Here is a 20,717-nt window from a genome sequence, read left to right on the forward strand (position 1 = left end):
TCAGTTGGTTATGCGTCTGACTTTGGCTCTGGTCATGATCTCATGGTTCACGGGTTTGAGGCCCATGTCAGGCTCTGTGCTGACAGAGCTGTGTCTCCCTCTCTCTCTGCCTGCTCCCCTGTCTCCCACTTGTGCTCTGTCTCTCTCTCTCTCTTTCAAAAATAAACATTAAAAAATAAATTAAAGGTGAGAATGAAATAGGGGGTGCCTGGGTGGCTCAGTTGGTTAAGTGTCCAATTCTGATTTCGGCTCAGGTCATTACCTCACAGTTTGTGAGATCAAGCCTTGAGTCAGGCTCTGTGTAACAGCACGGAGCCTGCTTGGGATTCTCTCTCCCCCTCTCTCTCTGCCCTTCCCCTGTTGGCCTGTGTGTGCTCTCTCTCTCCCTCTCTTTCTCAAAATAAATAAACTTTAAAAAATGAGAACAAAATAAAGACATTTTCAGATAAATGCAGAGTAAATTGTTACCAGTACACCTGCACCTCAAAAAACATGAAAAGAAATTCTCAGGCTAAAGAAAAATTGAAAGCAGATAGAAATCCAAAGCTAGAAAGTATGGATGAGCACTGGGAATGGTAAATATGTAGGTAAATGTATTCCTTGCCATTAATATTTTCCAAGTCAACTGTTTAAAGCAAGAATAACAATGCATATGGGTTTATAACACATGAAGTAAAATATAAAAACAACAGCACAAAGGATGAGAGTGAGTGTGAATTCAGAATTCAAATAATCTGTTTTAGGCTCATACATGATACATGAAGTAGTATACTAGTAATTCCAGGTAGATTGGAATAAGTTAGGATATACACTTTAATTTCTCGAGCAACAGCTAACAACAACAACAAAAAGTTAAAGGGCCAAGCTCATGGTCAGTTCCATGGGCATCTCACAGAAATTCTGTGGTATGCAGACTCAGAGAGGGAGTCTGTTAGGGGTTCCTGAAGGTTGCCCTGTCCAGGGGTGGGCTTGGAGGAAGAAGGGGTGGCTGCCCGTGTACAAGCATCTTTCGGGACATAGGTGCCACAAGTTCCCCAGGTCAATGCCAGCTTGCCCCTCCATGGCCAGCCCCACATCATGGCCCCTAACCCTCTGTGGCACACTCCATGCTGCAGATCCTATTTTGTCATCTGCACTTCCTCCATTCCCAGTTGAATTCTACCGTGTTGAGCTTGTGCCGTGTCCTTGTGATTCTTCCCTCACTAGGTGCTTGCCCTGCCACGCTTGGGACCCCGTCTGCCTCTGTCATTTCAGTACTTGGTCCCATACTGTCTTTTGTGTTCACGCTGTTCATCCCAAAGACCCGTGGAGCTCCTGGGGGTCCCGGGTTGTGTCGGTCTTATCCTTATTCTCCCCTTCGATGGCGAGCACGGTATCATAGTGAACAGTTCATGCTCAAAGATATTAAATGCATTATTAAAATATATTCCTGTCCTCCAGCCCTGGTCATAGAAGTGATCTCTTCAGAATTTGGGCAACTTGGGTATACAATTTTGTAATGAGTATGGAGCAAATCTCTTTGAGCAAGAACAAACCATATTCATGTGTACTTCTCTGGAGGTTCTTTATCTCCGTTAACTCTGCTGGCTGCTCATCGCAGTCCACAATATAGGTGTTACCTATCTGCCTGACTCCAGAACCCTCTACACCAGCACTTCTCAAACTGTCATTTTTGTCACACCCTCTAGGGATTTTATTAGAATGTAGATCCTGACTCAGTAGGTCTGGGATGGGGGTTAGGATTCTGCACTTTTAATAGCTCCCAGAGAATGTCAGTGGTACCAGTCCAGGGTCTTTGGGGGAGCAGGGCTCAGACAACCCCAAAGGTGGGGTTCACCTCTCACTCACAACAACGCAAATCACTTTTTTTCTGCCTCTGAGTTCCAGAAGGAGGAATGGAATTGTTCAGAGGCTCCCTGCAGACTTAGCTCTGAGCCAATGCTTTCATGCATGGCATCTCACTTCATCCTTGTAACAGACCCAGCAGGCCAGCTGACTCTGCCATTCTTCCTCCACAAGTGAAGGAACCGAGGCTCAGAGAGGTCCAAGGACGCACAGCTAGTGGGTAGTAGGAGTGGGGTCAGCCTGGTCCTACAGTTCATGGAGAGACTTCTTAGGAGTATTCATGCATTAGAACCTCCAGGGAGAACTTAAAACATCTCAACATCTGTCCACAAAGGAGCATCCAGGTGACAGAGTGTCCAGATTTGGTCTGCCGGACATACCCTTGGTGGTTAATGCTATCATAAAATGATAAATCCGAGCCACTTCAAAGATTTCCAAGGGAAAGGGCAGGCAGGGCATACTAGTTAAGTAAAAGCTGAGGACTCTCTTTTCAAAATTCAAGAAGTCCCCTAAGGACTGGGTGATCCAGAGAACCTGTGGCCCAACCTCTCCACCTATGCGGCTCATAGTAGACCTGAGGGGGTCAAAGGCAAAAGGCAAAGTCATCTGAGCAAAGGCAAAGCAGCAGGGAAGGCAGCATCCTCGCATGCCGTTGAATGAGCATGAGCACCTCCAAACTGAGAGTCCCATGTGAGGACAGCGGTGCCCCCAAACCATCTGGATGGTCAGGGACCATTCACACTCGTGGCATGTACCTGCTCAGTTCCCAGCCATTTCATTACCTCGGAGTACTTGCTGACTGCCAGTCTGAATTGTCAAACTGCCAGGCTCAGATGGGGAAGGCAGACTGTTCTCAAGCCTTCTCCTAGCAAGGGTGGCTTCACTCACAAATGGGGAAGCCCAAAAGTGGAAGCAGAAACACCTGGGGTTTTCATAACTGTCTAGAAGAGAGCTGGGCACATAGTGAGTATGAGGAATGCATTCAGTATTCTAAGGATCCTGAGTACCTAACAACGGTTAAGTCAACCATGTCGTAACTGTTTGACATTGCTCCTTACAGGGACCTGGAAGAGCTGACCCCCATTGCCTGTAGTGAACAAGATGGCAGGACAGCTACATTCAGGGGACACTTCATGAAGCAGAGTTGCCATGGGCTGCCCATAAGTCATGAGTGGACTGAGCCAAAGGGAGAGGCGGGGAGAGTTCTTTGGGGTGATGGGAAGAATGTTCCAAGTCCAGGCGTAAATTGGGAAGAGCACGTGTGACTGGGGGACACTATGACAAATGTCCTTTGGCTAATGCTGAGGGGCAGGGGCAGGGGCAGGAGAAGTGGGCCACCAGGCTCGAGCAGGAGTTGGGGCAATGAAAGGCCTTGGTCCCAGGTAAAGACAGTACAGTGTGTTGTGAATGTCACAGGGAGCCGCCATAGGGCTGTGACCAGCAGGGAACCAACGTGGTCTGGTTGACCATGGTGAGTCAGACTAGCAGGATCGGAAAAGAGAGAGAGGGTGCCTTTCTGATGGCTTTTCAGCCAAAACAGTGAGCGATGCCTCTGCCTCCAGGTCCTGGGTACTGAGCGCTGGCTGCCTGGCCGCGGCACACGGGCACGAGGCTTCAGGCTGTGGCCAGGCCAAGGCCAGAGGCACAGCTGCTGAGCCCTGCAGGGAGGGACCCCCAGCGCCCCTGCAGCGGGCCCTGAAGCTCCCAGGCTGTGTGCTCCCGGACCTTACCTCCTATTTTCGCATTGTATGCTATGCCCACGATGCAGTATGAGTTGTTGGCTGAAGCAGCGACCTCTCCTGCACACCGGGTGCCGTGTCTGAAGCAGAGCAGAAAACAGAGTCAGGGCTCAGCCCCCCGATTTGTAGCAGGTTCGGTGCAAGGCTCGGGTCTCCTACAAGGACAGTCAGTTATCCCTAAGTCCAGATGGGACACGAAAGCCTATGTCTTGCCTCCTTCTTTCCTCGACACCACTTACCCTGCCCCCCATGGCTGGCTCCTCTGGGAGGGGGCACCAGGCCAGGGTTTGCATAGACCTGGGCGGTCCTGTCCCTGCCACACCGGCACGGACAGGCAGGCAAACAGGACCTTCCCGCCACCCCGCAAACTGCAAGCACCTGCTCAGGGGTGGCTCTTCCCCATAACCCCCAGGCCGAAGTGAGGGGCTCCTGCTCCCAACACCCAGGGTCCCCGGGCTCCCCCACCCCGAGCTATGCATTCACACGACTGACAACACACCGCTTTTGGCACACTGCAGGTGTGGTGTAAACATCTGCCCGGCTGATGGGACGGAAGAAAGAACAAATGTGTTCCCTGTGTACCTGCCACCCCCATGCTCACCTCCAGAGAGCCCCCCCTTCACCTCCATGGCCATTTAAGCTGGAGCTGAGGAAGAGTGCTCGAAATTGGACACTCAACAGTAGCGGAGGGACTATGAAGAAATTACCAGAAAAAACAAATTGCTTTCCTCGGTAATGACTCCATTTTCCAACGTGCTGCATCCAGGCAATTCCTCTAGCAGAGGCCAAAATATGGGCGAGTTTAAACAGCACATCTTTGAGGAGAGTCCACAGGGGATTAGAATCATTGATTCAAATTTAAAACCGTCTTTTAAAAGAGTCCTGGGTCTGCGTGCTACCCTCTGGTGGGGGGGTCATTTGTCCTTCTGCGGACCTCATGCGGCCCCACGGCCAGGGCTGTTCACAGTGTCACGGAGCTCCATGTCTCGCCCAGATTCAATCCTATCCTTCATGGGTCACTGCATCGCGTCTGGATCATTCCTCCCTGCCCCCTGGATGTGTGGCGGGGAAATGAGGCACCCTGCGCCCCAGGCGTGCTCGCTGCTGAGCAGGAAGGGGCACCTTGGGACGTGAGGCAGGAAAGCAGCCCTCAGGGCTGGGGCCTTGGCGGGCTCTGGGGAGCTCTGTGTCTGTTGTGTTGAACATATCAGCCTGGCCGAGCCTCCCTGCACAGCACAGAGAGGGCACCAGTATTTGAACCTCACCAGGGACTCTACAGAAAAGCAAAACACTATATGGAGGGAGAATGCACCTTGGCAAGCAACATGTTAGAGGAGGGAGGGAAGAAAAGGGCTTTTGTTCTTTTCCTCTAAATATTTTTGGAGGGATGGTAAGAGCTTGCATGGGGCACGCTAGCAGAGAGAATACAAGCAGGACGCAGCAAAGTGAACTCCCAGGAGCAGGTTTGCGAAGCTGGACGCTACCCCCAGGACTGTCACTAACAGCACACAAGTCACCTCGCTCCCCAGATCCTGCCGCCTTCATTTGCAAAGTGATGAGAAAAACCATGGAGGCTGCGCGCTCACAATATGTGTATGCGGTCTTCGCCTGTCCGCTCGCCCTGCCTACAACCCTGGGAGGTAGGGAGCACTGTCTCCACTGCAAAGTCTCTAAGAGACTGAGAAGGAGCCACACAGCCAGGAATGGTAGAGCTGGGGTTTGAACCCAGATTTATCCAACATCCCTCATGCATGCCCCACCTCTCTCATAAGGTCACAAGTGGCGACAAAAAAAGCTCAGCATGTGACCTCTGTGTTCCAATAGGCCCAACTGCTGTCTTAACACAATTGGTCATGGAGACCACTAGATTCAAGGGCTATTCCTTTCCAATATTCCAAAAAGGCTGGAAACAGGAACAATGTTGGCCAACATCCATTTCTAGCTGAACATCCATTTCTTGCTTCTTCCCTAAGACACAAAGTCCACAGAAGGTGTCTTGGGCCTGAAGGGCTGTGCGGGTCTGGCTTCTGGCTCCCGGGTTAGTCCCAGACACTGGCCAAGCTGCCCCATCACCCTTCTGGAATCCCTACTGGGGGCCAGTTCAATAGTGATTCTGCAGGAAGAGGGACAGGCAAGTAAGGAAAGAGGAGACAAAGTGACATACTTATTTTCATTGCTGGCATCATATCGTGGGGATGGGTCATAATCATTTCCGTTGACATCATAGCTGGCGTAGGAATCCTAAGAGATGAAATTTAATGACTGAGGGAAATTAAAGCATGCTTTAAATGTTTTTATGCAACTATTAGAAAGTTAGAGAAAAACACACTTGGTGCTCTCGTATAATTATCATCTTACATATATTCTTATTGTGGTAAAATGCACACAACAAAATGTACCACCCTAACCATTTGAAAGTATAAAGTTCAATAGCATCAGACTTCAATGGTTACTCAACATCACCACCACGCATCCCCGGACATCTTCGTCTTACAAAACTGACACCCTGCACCCATCAGACACTAGCCTCCCCCTCCCCCAGCTCCTGGGAACCCCCACCCTACTTTCTGTCTCTATGAATTTGACTTCTCTAGGTGCCTCAGATAAGCAGAATCATACAGTATTTGGGGTTCGTGTGTATGTGTGTGTGTGTGTGTGTGTGTGACTGGCTTCTTTCATTTTTTTAAAGTATGTATGTATGTATGTATTTATTTATTTATTTAGAACAAGCAGGGGAGGGGCAGAGAGACAGCAAGAGAGAGAATCCCAAGCAGGCTCTGCGCCTCAGGGCCACTTGGGGCTGAAACTCATGAACCGTGAGATCATGACCTGAGTTGAAATCAAGAGTCAAATGCTTAACTGACGGAACCACCCACCCAGGCGCCCCTTATTTCACTGAATTCCTCAAGGTTCATCCATTTTGTGGTATGTATCAGAATTTCCTTCATCGTATACTTTTAATATGTATGTCTTTGTTTATATACCCATAATCATAGTATTCATATAATTTCATATCTTCCTTCTAAAACACATCATAAAAGTCCTCAGTTGTTGACTTCAAAACTATCATTTTAAAGGGCTGCATGAGGTCTATGAAACAGATACGACATGGTTGACTTAACCATTGTTAGGTACTCAGTGTCCTTAGGATACTGAATGCATTTCTCATTCTCACTATGCGCCAGGCTGTCTTCTTGACATTTATGAAGACATTTAATCCTTAAGATAACCTGATGAGATACCATTTTACAGACGGTGACACTGAGGCACAGAGAAGTGAAGCAACCTGCCCAAGGTCTCAGAGCTAATCAGCTGCAGAGCCAGAATAGGAACTCAGGCAGTTGGGTCCAGAGCCCAGGCTTTAATCACGTCCTGTTCCTTGTTGCTCATGTTAGTATGATGATCATCCACACATGTGTTTCTGAATTCTTTAGGATCTATTCCCAGAAGTACATGTGACTCCTCAAACATCTAAAAAAATTGTTCTGTGAAATCCTGGGCTCCAGGAGGCAGAGGGAAGTATGGTTTGTCAATCCTTCTCAACATGGTTTTCTGTATTATTTGTTTGTTTAGAGCATGAATGAGGGAGGGGCAGAGGGAGAGGGAGAGAAAGAATCTTAAGCAGGCTCTATGCTCAGCACAGAGCTCAATGCAGGGCTCAGTCTCATGACCGTGAGATCATGACCTGAGCTGAAATCAAGAGTCCAACATTTAACCCAGGTGTCCCTCTATATTGTTTAATACAGTGGGTGAGGAGAGAGAAATGGCACTTTATGGTTTTTAAAATCTGGATTTATTTAATGACTAGCATGGTTGAATATCCTTGCACGTTTCTGGGTTTGACTTACATAATTCGGGGCCAGGTCGGGGTGATTCCTCTCTATGCCATCATCAAGGATGGTGACCACCACGTTTTTGCCCGTGTAGCCCTTCTTCCACGCTGCCTGGACGTTCATTTCTGACCGGCAGCGGCTGTTCTTGTCGCCACAGTGCTGTAGGCACAGAAGACACAAAGCCCCCCCAGCATGGGCACTCCTTGCGCCCATACTGTGGCATGAGATAGATATACCATACCATGTAAATGCAGCAGGGGAGGAAACATTTCTCCATGCCTTAGCAGAGAGACTCTCCCACGCATTTCCAGGAAGCACTCCACATGCTTTCTGCACCTGGCAATTTACCTGCCCATTTTCCTAGGGCATTATCTCCCTTTTTTTTTGGGGGGGGGGGCTCTCATTTCACTATTAGTCCTGAGTTTGCCTTAAATCACTCCCCTGCTCAAGGGCTCCACCACCACCCCCTGGAGACTTTCACATAATTTCTAAAAAATTTTCATGAGAAAGTTTGTGCTACCCAGCATTAAAGTAGGGGTTTCTCACCCATATGAAGTGTGTCTGTTTCGAGTTGTGAGAATTTAGCTTTGCTGGGGGAACTGAACCCATCTCGGGAACACGGCGCTGCCGATGCCCTGGGGGCAGCAAGGCCCACACCCTACTCACCATGTACCACATGTTGGACCAAATGGGGTCGTTGAAATAGAGGGCCTGAGGGTCACCTCGCACCTGCCTCTTCACCCTGCGTTTAACTTCTTGTTGTTGGAGCCATTTCACCTGGCAGGGAGAAATGAGGTTACTCTTCATTTTAAAGAGGATCTCATGAGCACCTGTAGCTTCTCTGTGGGTGCTACAGGTGTCCTTTTTCATGAATATCTGTGGCATAGGGGTCTTGGATGGTAAACACCAAGGAGACATTTTCACTCCTAGTGACAATATTTAAATCTGAGAACTCGTCTGTGTATGTGGCGGGGAAAACAATGCCACTCTCATAGGTTTTGAAATCGTTCTACTAAAACGAAAAAAATCCAACAAAAACAAAAACAAAAAAAAGCAAAAAAAGACTTTGTGGAATTGCCAGCAAATTGTCTGGTGACCCTTGTCCAGAATATGAAGGAACTCCATGTATAAGAATGGTGAGAGCAGAGCAATTGATCAAATGGTTATTGGCAGTTGGGAGCAAGATATTCTACAGAAAGGACAGGAATAAGTAAATTATAGTAATCCATACTTTGGAATTTTTAGCAGCCACTGGCAACATGGTACCAAAACAAGCACAGAGAAAGATCTAGAAAGAGGTACAGTAAAACATTAATAGCAGCAAATCTTTGTTGGTGATATTATTGCTAATTTAAAATTTCTAAATTATTTTCAGGGTTTTATAAATCTTCATTTGGCATAACTTGCCTTCACCACCAAGGAAAATAGTTTGAGAGGGAGTATACTTGGTATTTAAGAGCAGGAATCTAGGAGCCTCCTTGCCTAGATTCAAAACCCAGTCCCATATTCACCAGTGGTATGACTTAGAGCGGTCTGGTAACCTCTCTGGCCTCAGTTTGCTCATCTGTACAATGGGCATCATAATGGGTTGTCATGAGTGGGCACTGGCATATGAACTGGTGTACATAAAGCGCTCACATCTGTGTGTGTGTGTGTGTGTGTGTTTAAGAGTTCTTCAAGGTAGAAGAGGTTTTTTTTTTTTTTTTAACTTTTAAAAGATCATGGGGAAAAGAATTCCCATGCCCTGAGGTGAAGCATTTTCTTGGTCCTGCTGCCATGGTCTGATTCAGTAATGGCTCCCTCTGGGGCTCAATCTGGTGCTGGGGTGGAGACAGGCAGGATGAGGGTGCCTGGGCCCTGCTCTTGGGAGTTTGTGCTCTAGTTGGGGGCCCCCCATCAAGCAGCCCAGAGTGTGATGCAGGCTCTGAGGTAGCAGATGGTGGCACAGGGCAGGGAAGGTAGAAGAGGAGGAAAGGGGGGGTTGGGAGCTTCAAGGGTGGGGCAGTGGAGGCCGAGGGTGACCTGGAGGCCAGGCAAAGATGGTCAGGCTCAGCTCCACGGCTGCCACAGCCCACTGTGGGAGCCACACCCAAGGCAACTCTTGAAGGGAATAAAAGCACCCAAGGGTAGAGGGGCAAGATACCTTCCCTCAGACCTCTCTTGGCCTCGACTTCCCCACACTGTCCTGAGGGAGGAAAGTGAAACAGTCCCATACCCAGCCTTATATTTAAGGGTGGGGATTGATCTGCAAGGCAGCCTTCGTTGACAGGACCAAATGCTTACGAAGAAGTACCACAGCCTGTCCCACCGCTAATGAGCTCTGTCCATGAGACCCCAGTAGACCAGGTTCCTTAGAAACACTACAAACAGGGGTGCCAGGGTGCCTCAATTGGTTAAGTGCCCAACTCTTGGCTTCCACTCAGGTCATGATCTCACTGTTCGTGAGTTTGAGTCCCACATGGGGCTCCATGCTGATGGTGCACAGCCTGCTTGGGATTAACTCTATGTCTCTGCCCCTCCCCTGCTTGCACTCTCCCTCTCTCCAAACAAATAAACTTAAAAAAAAAGAAAGAAAGAAACACCACAAGCAGCTCAAAAACAATTTCAGACCAGGTACTAAAACTAACCCCCACCCCAAGTCCTAGATAATGTATAATTCCCATGGAGAGATACTTCTATGAAAACTATACAATAAGATATTTTGTTCATAACACTCCCTGATGGCATTTTGCAACTTCCCCAAGTATCACTGCCTGAACCAGAAACATTGACTTGGTATAAAATACCTAAGGTAATATTTCCTAATCTGCTAAATATCCCATTACACAATAAGGTGTTATGTATCCCACTGATGGCTCCAAGTTCCCTGGGATGTTCCCATCCATCTTGCCCCACTGACTCACCACCCATCTTACTACCGCCCAGCACCTTCTGACTTCTATAGTCACCAGGCCCCACCTGCAGTTACAAAGGAGGAAGTGAACTCTCTTCCAAGCCCGAGTGGGTGACTTCCCCAAATCAGGTGACATGGGAAAGCATGTCGCCAGAAGTCACAAAACAGTCCCCTAGTGGGATGAAAGAGCATGGGCATCCTGGCTCGAATCATGACTGGACTCTGGGTAATAACCCAATGTTAACACAAGTTCTGAGAGTAGGCTGTGATGGCACAGGTTCCATGGCACAGTTTGGGGCTCTCTCTTTAGCGTGGTCTCAGGGACAGACCTCTCTCCTGTGCCAGGTCATTATGAGTCTTTGACAGCCAGTGAGGCACTGTCAGGCCAATGGAACTGAATATAACAAATTATTCAGATGGAATCACAGGTGACCCTACTGTCACAGACTGATTCAGCCAGTAGTCACTTGGTCTGGGCTTCCCATTTTCTTTCTCTTGGCTCCAATCACTGCCTCGTTTCTCAGCCAACCACAGAGAAGTACAAGAGGATCCTGGATTCCTGTATCCTGCCTTTGCCAGGTCTACCTGCCCTGATTTCCCTGTGGTTGCATATTCAGTTGCCTGCTCAACAAAGTTGCATTGAGTTTTACTGTGTTTCTGATGCATAAGTACCACTGGGTCCCATCCAGGACCAAAGCACCCTCCCCTGTGCCCCCAGCTCAGATACAGAGTTCTGTAGATGGCCCTCAGGTTGGAACCCAGGGTCCAATGGCCTGGCTAGGAAGGTCAGAGTGCCGATGACCCAAACCATGTGACTGAAACATTAGCTCTCCCTTCAAATAGTATCTGTACCTGTCCTTGCTAAAGGGGTTACCCATGAAGAGTGATGTGATTCACGAGAAAGGGATACATGGTTTAGGATCTCCAAGGAGGTATCACTCACGGAATAGATTCTCCTGCAGATCTCGAGAACAAATATGGTGGAACAGTGAAGTGGTCATGATGGTGAGTATCAAGCCTGGGAGGGAGACTGAGGCTAGTTTCCCTTATGCACATGATTATCTTTATTAGAAAAGGCAACCTAAGATCCTTTGCGGGGTTTCAAGTATTTTTCATAATATTTCTCTGGTAGTGTACCTGGGCTGTCCATTTACATTGAAGCTTCACTTGTCACCTATCCAGATCCCTCAGAACTTCCCTGGGAGGTGTTCCGCCTTTCTCTTGGTGAAAGATGCAGGGGGAGGAGACAGTAGCATGCATGATCTACCTTTCAAGGCCACAGACATAGAACTAAACTAAACTCAAGTAAGACTGCAAATGAATGGACCTGGAGCACAATAAAATATATTTAGTGTCTATGTATGCCTGGTAAGAGTTGAGCCCAACCTCCTTACGAAGAGAACAGGCTGATCGTTAAATCTTCAGATCTTTGGATTGAAGGAAGGGGGAAATACTGCACACAAGAAAGAACCTGCTTGTTGTAATTCACCCTCTGTAGGTTTTCCAGTGGGTTGATGGTGGCCTCCCAAAAGGTATGTCCACCCAGAAGTAATTAAAGTTAAGGAGCTCCAGATGAGATCACCCTGGATTATTTGGATGTGTCCTAAATTCCAATGACAAATGTCCCCATATAAGAACACAGGGGAGAGGCGCCTGGGTGGCTCAGTCAGTTAGTCAGCTCAGGTCATGATCTCACGGTTCGTGAGTTTGAGCCCTGCATCAGGGTCTCTGCTGTTAGCGCAGAGCCTGCTTCAGATCCTCTGTCTCCCTCTCCCTCTGTCCCTTCCCTGCTCTCTCTCTCTCTTTCAAAAAAAAAATAAAATAAACATTAAAAAAAATGGCAGGGGAGATTAGAGACACAAGAGGACAAGCCCTTGGGAAGACAGAGACAGAGGCAGAGGTGGGAGGGACACAGCCACAGGCCCAGGAGCAGCTGGAGCCACCAGAAGCTGGAAGAGGCAAGAAAAGATTCTCAACGAGAGCCTTCAGAGGAGCTACCGCCATGTCGATACCTTGAGTTCAGACTTCTGGACTCCAGATTGTGAGACGATAAATTTCTATTGTTTCAAGCCACCCGGTCTGTGATCATTTGTTACGGCTGTCCTTAGAGAGTAACACAGGTTTAAATCATGGCCTTAATCAGGGCTGAGAGTTTTAAATATTTGAAAATCCATGAGGCTGTCCTGCAGAAGGAGGATCTGAGAGCCCAGGTTTGGCCAGACCTCCCCTCTCGCTGCTGGTGACAAGAACACACAGGACCCCAGAGGAGGGACCACAGTGGCCGAGGCTGGGTGCTGAGGCCGAGTGCACTGGGCCGGGGAGAGATGCTCCAAGGCAGAGGCTCTTGACCAGTATTTTAAACGCTGGAACAGCTGTCCTGGTGCACCCCCTGAGGCCAGCTCTGGCTAGAACCACTTCCCACACAGACCTGGAGCTCTGGCCCCGACTGCTCCTTCCCCGGTAAGCCACAGGGCACCCAACACCTCTCCCCACCGCCACCTCTCACATTCCAGCTGCCCCCAAAGTGAGCCTGCTCCCCACTCAGGCCCCACTCGGCCTGCTATTTCTCCCTTCTAGCTCAGTGGCATGAAAACGCACCCATTCTCCAAATCAGAACAAAACTGGAATCCGCCCCAATGTGAGGGCCTCACATTCAGTCTGCTAGAGGTGTCAGGGTCCTGTCCCCTCTTTTTATGGCCGTGGCCAGTGCCCCTTGTGTCTGGGTGGTCACAGGACTGTCAGGGTGTCCCTGCCCCAGGACCAATGCAGAAATGCAAATCTGACCCCCTGACCCTCACTCTACCCCAGGTCACTCTCTCCTGGTCTTCCACATCCAGCAGCAAGTGTCCAAGGCTGAGCTGTGCCACAAGCTCTATGCCTTCTGACTGGCGTGTGCTTCCTGCCTTTGCTGGGCCATTTCCCTGTATTCACCTTTTTTTTTTTTTTTTTTTTAATTAATTTTGAGGCAGGGCAGAAAGAGAGGAAGAGAGAGAATCCCAAGCAGGTTCTGTACCATCAGTGCAGAGCCCAATGCAAGGCTCAAATTCATAAACCATGAGATCATGACCTGAGCTGAAGTGGGAGACTTAATGGACTGAGCCACCCAGGCACCTCTGCATTCATCTTTTAACCATTATGCACCCTGGAAACCTTGTCTGACATCCAGGCTGGCTGTTGAGGGGCTCCTAGACTCCCCTGCATGTCTCTTTACCAGCGCCTTTGCCCCACAATGTGGACATTATCTGTTCAGGGGCCCTCATTTCCTCAGTCATGTTAGCAAATACATGCCCTGTACCACGTACTTCTCAGCAAAGATAGGCTGGACCGAAGTACTCTCCTCCTTCTCACTGAAAAGGCAGATTAAAAACGGATGCAGGCTGAATACAAACTTAGGTGTGCATCTGCCAGAGGTCAAGGGCTTGTCCTGCACCTCATTCTTCCAACACTGGCCAGTCTGTAATTGGACATACCTGGGGGTTGGGCTGATGCCCCTCTGCTCCCCACTGGCCTGGATTTTGCTCACCCCTGTATTTCAGTGTATCAGGCAACGCGTGGCACAGAATGGGAGCTCACTAAATGCTTTCTTGAACAAAGGAGTGCTGTTAAGTGACTACATTACGGATTACAAATATAGCATAACTACAAGTAGACTTTTAAAAACATATTTCAGAGGAGAAAATGCGATGAGTCTCAAGGACCACCCGATGACCTTGGTTGATCATTTGTGGAAGATCAACGGGAAATGATCTGGAGCCAGAGCAATGTTTGCCAAAGGCCACGTCTGGCCCAAACGCAAATCATCTCTCTTAGCAAACCTGTATAGACCTGTATAGAGTGTCTTGATTTCTTCAAAGTCATAATTTGAAGGTGGAACTTCACACTGACCCTTTTCTTTTTATCTATTTTTTTTTTTTTGGTACGTTTCTTGCTAAACATGCAGCATATTTATCATAGAAAGTTATTTGCTCTGGGGGAGAGAATTCTAGTCATGCAGAAGACTTCATAATCTTCCCAAGGTTATGTGAATAGCACTTCTCCCTTTTGCCGGCCTGCCCCTCCAGCTTTCTTCTGGAGAAGTCAAATTAAAACTAGGCATCTGGTGAATGCCATTCTGTAGATAAGATAAGACAAAATTTAAAGATGTGTATAAAGAGCTAACAGAAATGAGCAGGATCCCACTAGATGGCCTGCGGGTGTCATGGGTTATCAGTGCTACTGGGCTGTGAATTGGCCAAGCGTTTTGGCAGGCGTGCCTTGGGCAGACCTGGTCATGTTCTCTTCCCTGGGGCCACAGGCATGCTGCCAGACCAGAAGCTGGCCTAGCACATCTGCTGTAGGTTTGACAAGTGACAAAGGGGCTTATTTTGTAGCTTCCTCCCATAAGCCAATGACACCAGGGAGAGCATGAAAACCCAGCCACATTCCACCCGAAGCCACCATGTGCCCGTGTCCTGCCGTAAAGCCCTCAACAGCTTGGGCTTGAGAAGGGGCCCCTCTAGGGCTTGAGAAGTCTCAGGAACTTGGTGGGAGCTGGAAAGTCCTAGAAGGGGGCTCCAGAGTCTTTTCTGGGAGATGGAGCTAAGGCAACAAAGGCCATTTGCAGAGATCCTTGACCCCACCCCCTCTCATGTCCCCACTACCTCAAGGGGAAGAGCACGTATTTGACTCAAGCTGCTAAAATCCTTGACATGCCTTGTATGCTCAGTTTGTTGAAAGTTAATTCTATACAGGTTCTGGTTTCCATGCACAGTTGTATCCAGAACGTGGGAGCCAATTCTTGCCAGCTCTCTGTTTTCTTTCTCTTTCTCCCTTAGCATCATCAAAGGGAAGGACAGTTTGCTAAAGGACAGGGCATTCCCTCTACTGTTCACCTTGAGTAAGCCAGCCTCTGAATGTAGACCAGGGAAAATCTGTGGAAGAAGTCCAGACCCCTGAGGGTCCAGGTGCCATCAAATCCTAAGACCTCCTTCCAGGGAGAAGCAGAAGTAAAGTAGGCGATAAGTCTCTGACTCACTTCCCCTGTGGGAGATTGCCTGAGCTTCTGCCTCCAATCTGCAAAGTCAACGGGTCGGCTCAGCCCACTCTGAAGACCCTTTGGCACTCAATGGTCTGTGATGCTTAGATCTTGATTCTCATCAACACTGGACCCCTCTCAACACCTTGTCCCAACACTTGTTGGGCCAACTTTCAACCAGGTGAAGAGTTAAGTAAGAAGCCAACTCACTGAGTGAGGAATTTAAAGAAAGGAAAACACTGCTCCCTGACAAGTGCATGTGACCTTACGGTTTTCAAGGTCACCGTCTCTCATGATAGGCAATGGTTAATGCATACCTGACAAGAGCAGGAAGCTAAGGTGGGCCTTCTTGCCCCAGGGCCCAGGGTCCCTCAAGAATGGAAGGACAGCCTATGGTCCCACGAAACCTCAGAAACTACTGGCAAAGTGGTGTGGATATGAGCACATGATTTCTTTCTTCTTCTGGAGAGAGAGAGAGAATCCAGAACTTTCATCAGCTTTTCAAAAGGGATCTACGATTCTAAAATGGGTAAGAACCATTAAACTCAGCTAGGCTCATGGAGTAGAAAGTGGATCGGGGCTTTCCATGTGAGGATTTGAGAAATGGAGAAATAGAGCAGCACTGATGTTCCTGGGGAGCAGAGGGGACCAGCCCCACAGGCAAGCAATGATTAGACAGCCTCACTATAGCCTGTCTCAGTGAGATGCCCAAGCCCACCTGAGGGTATCACCTTGGGGCGGGGTAGGGGATGCTGAGCTGCTATGGCAGTTGCTCAGCTGGAAACCCAGCAGCCAGGGCAGCATAAGAGGGAGAGGAGAAGGAAGATGAACCAACAAAATAAAGGGTATTCTAACTTGGCGTAGAAACCTACCTCCTTCCTCCCCCAGTGGCGTGGAGGCACCTGGAAACCTAGCCCTTCCCCACTTCCTCATTCTACAGCCACAACTGAAACAATGTGTAGACCATCTCTCCAATTCTTGCCATCTGAGCTGAACTACATGAGCCAAAGGATGACTGCTTTATATTGGTGAGAGATGATGGTACTCATTCTGCCCATTTTGGAGACCAGTAGGTGTGAAAGTAGTTTGGAAAATTGGGTCTATTCTTTCATTTATAAGTTAGTTCTTACTTGGCTGAAATGAAAGAGAGTTACCCTTGTTCTCCCTGACCCTCTTGAGCATCACCTGCCTCTACTCATGGACAATGGGGCAGGTAGCCAAAGCCTAGGTCCCCCGCGTTCACCAACCAGATACTGGTCAGCACGCCTGGTATCCAGCCAGTATTGTCTGTACTTTTGTCATTGTAGGCTTTAGTGATACAGGATGCAGCTTAATTAGCTCATCTGGGCCCTTTTTAGGATTTTTATTTTTTTTTTAATGTTTATTTTTGACAGAGAGAGAGAGAGAGAGAGAGAGAGAGAGAGAATGAGTAGGGGATGGGCAGAGAGAGAGGGAGACACAGAATCCGAAGTAGACTCCAGGCTCTGAGCTGTCAGCACAGAGACCGATGCGGGGCTTGAACTCACAGACTGCGAGATCATGACCTGAGCCAAAGTCGGGCGCTCAGCTGACTGAGCCACCCAGATGCCCCAGGATTTTTGTCATAATGTTACCAAGGCAGGGCACAAGTCACATCTAAAGTAGTTACATAAAAAGAAGCTGATAAACAAATGAAAACAGATATAACTTGCTTATGTGAACCTACTCTGTGCAAATTGAGATATGTTTCAATAAACATTTACGAAGTGTCTGTCTACTATTTGCTGGGTAGTCTGCTGGACCTGCATGGGAATAAATACAACTAAGATGTGCCTTGGCCCTCAAGAACTTTACAATTCACTGGCAAGAGATGGGCTTACATGCTTTTAACTGTAAGCTCCTCCACCTCAGGTCAGCTCACCTCCCCATCGCCTCTCCTTGGGTTCCAGAAAACTTAACAGTCTCCTCAGCCTCATGCTCCAGGCCTCCCTGCCTCCATGGGAACCATCTGCAGCTCCCACCAACCCCATCCCTGTCACCAAGCACACTAAACCACTCGTCACTCCCACCAAACGTTGCCGTATGCTCCTGTGTGCTCCCACCCAGGCCCGCAATCTTGGCACTATTTCCAAAATGGCCAGGAAACAGATGTTACAGGAACAAAAGGGAGGAGGCCGTGGTCAAACAAGTCCGATAGCTGCCGAGCTAGACAGGTTTCTTTCCTTCCTTCAAAGAGGAAGACAGTGCAATTTCTCCTACATCTATGTGACCACTAAACTTTTCAAGATGGCGCATCTCCTGTGACAGCGGTCAGCTCGGAATGAAGGCTGGATGTGGAGGCCCCCCAGACCCTCTATGGCCCTGCCACTGCTATGCTCAAATGTCAAGCTGGGACAAGAGTAATGAGAAAAACAGACATGACGCCTCTGCTCCTGGAATCCAGTGAGGAAGATAGATTCTAATGGAATAGTCTCGCAAGTCTAGAATATAAATATACAACTATAGGAAGAGCAAGTAAAGTCAGAGGACTCTGAGCCAGCTTCTGGCAGCAGGCACACATGAGCCAAGACAAGCGGGTGAGGAAGAGACACAGTGGGGAAAGGCAGCCTGTGCAAAGACTCTATAGGGGGAAAGAGCCCATGCTGTCTGAGGGGTTGTAAAGGCCAGTGTGGCTGGGGCCCAGGGGTCACAGGGAGGCCAGAGGAAGAAAGTCCTGGAAGGTACATCCTAAGGGACAGTGGTACCATCATATGTGTGTTTCATAAGACCTCCTGGGAGAGTGAAGAGCAGACTGGTGAGAGGCAAGGAAGTCTGCGACAGGCCAGGAAGGAGGGCAGTGCAGTGGTCCACGTGAGAGAGGGTGGGGGTGCAGGGGGCAACACAGGACAAGGGCAGCACAGAGCTGTACAGGGTGTAGAACCAGTGTGGTGTGAGGGAAGCTGCTGCTCACACTGTGGATGCCAATGACACTCTTCTCTGGGACAGAGCAGAGTCAGGGATGGTCAGCTGGGTTGTGGACTTGGAGATGTCTATGAGGCATCAAAGCAGAAGCATTGAATGTGCTAGTGAAGTAATAAAGCACCATCTTTTAAAGTATATTTTGAAATTCTAACTTTTTACCAATTCATAGTGGCCATCCCACTCGATCCATTCGGGTTGTACAGAAAATGTGAAGAGACAGGAGCGCCTGGGTGGCTCAGTCGGTTAAACATCCAACTTCGGGTCAGGTCATGATCTTGCGGTTCATGAGTTCAAGCCCCACATTGGGCTCTGTGCTGACAGCTCAAAGCCTGGAGACTGCTTCAGATTCTGTGTCTCCCTCTCTCTCTGCCTCTCCCCCACTCACACTCTCTCTCTCTCTGTCTCAAAAATAAAGAAACATAAAATAGTTTAAAAAAAATAAAGAAAATATGAAGAGACAGCTGGAGATTTCTCTAGTCTCCATATGGGCAAATCCATCGGACCCTGGGTGGCAGCTGTCCCCTGCCCCCAGCCTACAACAAGTTCATCAACCCTGAGATCAATCTGGTCATTTGCTGTCTATGTGCTTGAATTTGCCAGGAACTTTTTGTTTGCACTTTGAATGGCTCTTGCACACAAAACTCTCAGATAAAATTCCATCTGTGGTTAATGGAAAGATCTGCTTAAACGTTGCATCACTGCTGGAAAGAAACCTGAGCTTTGATTAAACTCTGGGGGCAAAGTCCCATCCGACAACACAGAATGCCTACTCTGGTCATGGAAATCACTTCCAACTTCTGAGCTTAAAGCACTGAAATGAAGCCTCAAAGTGAAGGTTCCCATCGCCCCGGAAGGAGCCACTGAGGGCCTGCCTGATAACATCTTTATCCTTCCATTTCTGTCATCAATCTGGCTGAGAACTGAAGGGAAGGGAAGGGCTGTACCCGAGTCATCGCACTAAAATGTAAGGGTTGGAAGATGTAGGCAGCCACGCTGAACTATAAGCCAGCTTGGAACGAAATCAGAACAAGTAATTTAAAAAAAATTTGTGAGCCCTTACAGCCATTGGCCGATGCTTCTGTAACATCCACCCTTCTCCAGACTTTTGGCACAAGAACAAGTTAAAAACAAATGCTTTCAGTTTGCTTAAATGATAGCCCTTGGAAAAACCCAGTGACTGATACTGCACGCGGAGAACAGTTGGGCTGTTCTCCCGAGGAGAGGGCTGATCCACAAAGCACTTGGAGTAAAATGGCCCTTTTCAAGGGTGGTAAAAAAACAAAAACAAAAACAAAAGCAAAAAAACCCCACCAAAACATCAAGTGAAGGTAATTAAGAATGCAAAGAAAACAACAGTACAATTCTGGTATGCGATCCATGCAAAAAGATACTTAATAAATGCATGTGCGTGCTCACGCAGGGGTGGCTAAGGAACTCTTAAATATTCCCTCCCCGCTTGTGTTTTGCTTTGCTTTAACAAATGTACACTCTCTCAGCTCTTTTGTGAGGTAGGGGTTGACTGTAAATTCCATCACTTATCAAAGTGCTCTTACACAATAGGGACTGGAGCTAATTAAAATAAAATACCATCTGCATTCGATCGGACTGTACCCGAGCCCTGTAACATTCATTTCCAGTTTGGTCATTCGAACCCAATGGCGACTCTGCATTCCAGTGTCTCTGAATAATATTAACTCATCTTGTCCTTTTCTTATTAATACTAATCACACCATCTCCAAACGCCAAGGTGTCACAGAAATGCTTCGCTCACGTAGGAAAGCGTTCTGGCGCGCCGGGAGGAAAAGATAACACTACACACGTGGCTACGCCAGCTAATTTTGCCCAATATTTAATCAGAAATGACGAGGCAGAGTAAATATTAGTTAGCCAGACTGACAGCTAATTGATCTGGTTTGTATTCAACTAGACTGATATAAACAGAGGGATTTCGCTTGCGATTCTGAATTCATAATTGGTTCAGATGTCTATATGCTTTCCCGGAGGCTACAAATTTAATTAGTGCTGTGAGAAAGCAGTGGCCAATCGCATGGAAGTCATAGGCAGGGCTGGAATGTGCAGGCTGTTTACCTTTTCTCTCTCTTCTCTAGCGGCAGGATGCTTTGATAGCAGCCCTGCAAAGCTTATTAAGAAGTTCTTGTGTAAAAAGGACTTGTATTTGAAAAAATGTAACTGCCATAGCCTTTGCTCAGAGAAAGTCTATCCTTCTTTCTCTTCCATTCAAGGACACAACTGATCGCTGGGAATGGTTTGCCCTCGGTCCCAAACTGAATGTAGTACTTTGAGTGCACCTCAAGTGAACGAGCCCAGCACCTTAGATGATGCAGCAGAGGCAGGTCTGGACACTCCCACCCCATGGTGCTCAAGCCTGCCTGGACTCCTTCTCTGACGCCTCGAACAATCTCATGACCAGCTCCCATGCCCTGCTCTGCTGG

The 20,717-nt window shown here is 48.2% G+C and overlaps 1 protein-coding gene across 2 annotated transcripts in view; it reads right to left on the reverse strand.

Annotated features, from left to right (window-relative positions):
* PCSK6 (proprotein convertase subtilisin/kexin type 6) overlaps positions 1-20,717 on the reverse strand; it is a 192,607-nt gene that overhangs the window by 118,362 nt on the left and 53,528 nt on the right. For both annotated transcript variants that reach the window (XM_023254991.2, XM_023254992.2), the window contains exons 3-6: positions 8,084-8,194; positions 7,433-7,576; positions 5,749-5,825; positions 3,576-3,664 (exon numbers count right to left, since the gene is read on the reverse strand). In XM_023254991.2, the coding sequence (XP_023110759.2) occupies positions 3,576-3,664; positions 5,749-5,825; positions 7,433-7,576; positions 8,084-8,194 (421 nt within the window). The remainder of the gene's footprint in view (positions 1-3,575; positions 3,665-5,748; positions 5,826-7,432; positions 7,577-8,083; positions 8,195-20,717) is intronic.

Source organism: Felis catus, chromosome B3 (assembly GCF_018350175.1).
Source record: "Felis catus isolate Fca126 chromosome B3, F.catus_Fca126_mat1.0, whole genome shotgun sequence".
NCBI classification, from domain to species: Eukaryota; Metazoa; Chordata; class Mammalia; order Carnivora; family Felidae; genus Felis; species Felis catus.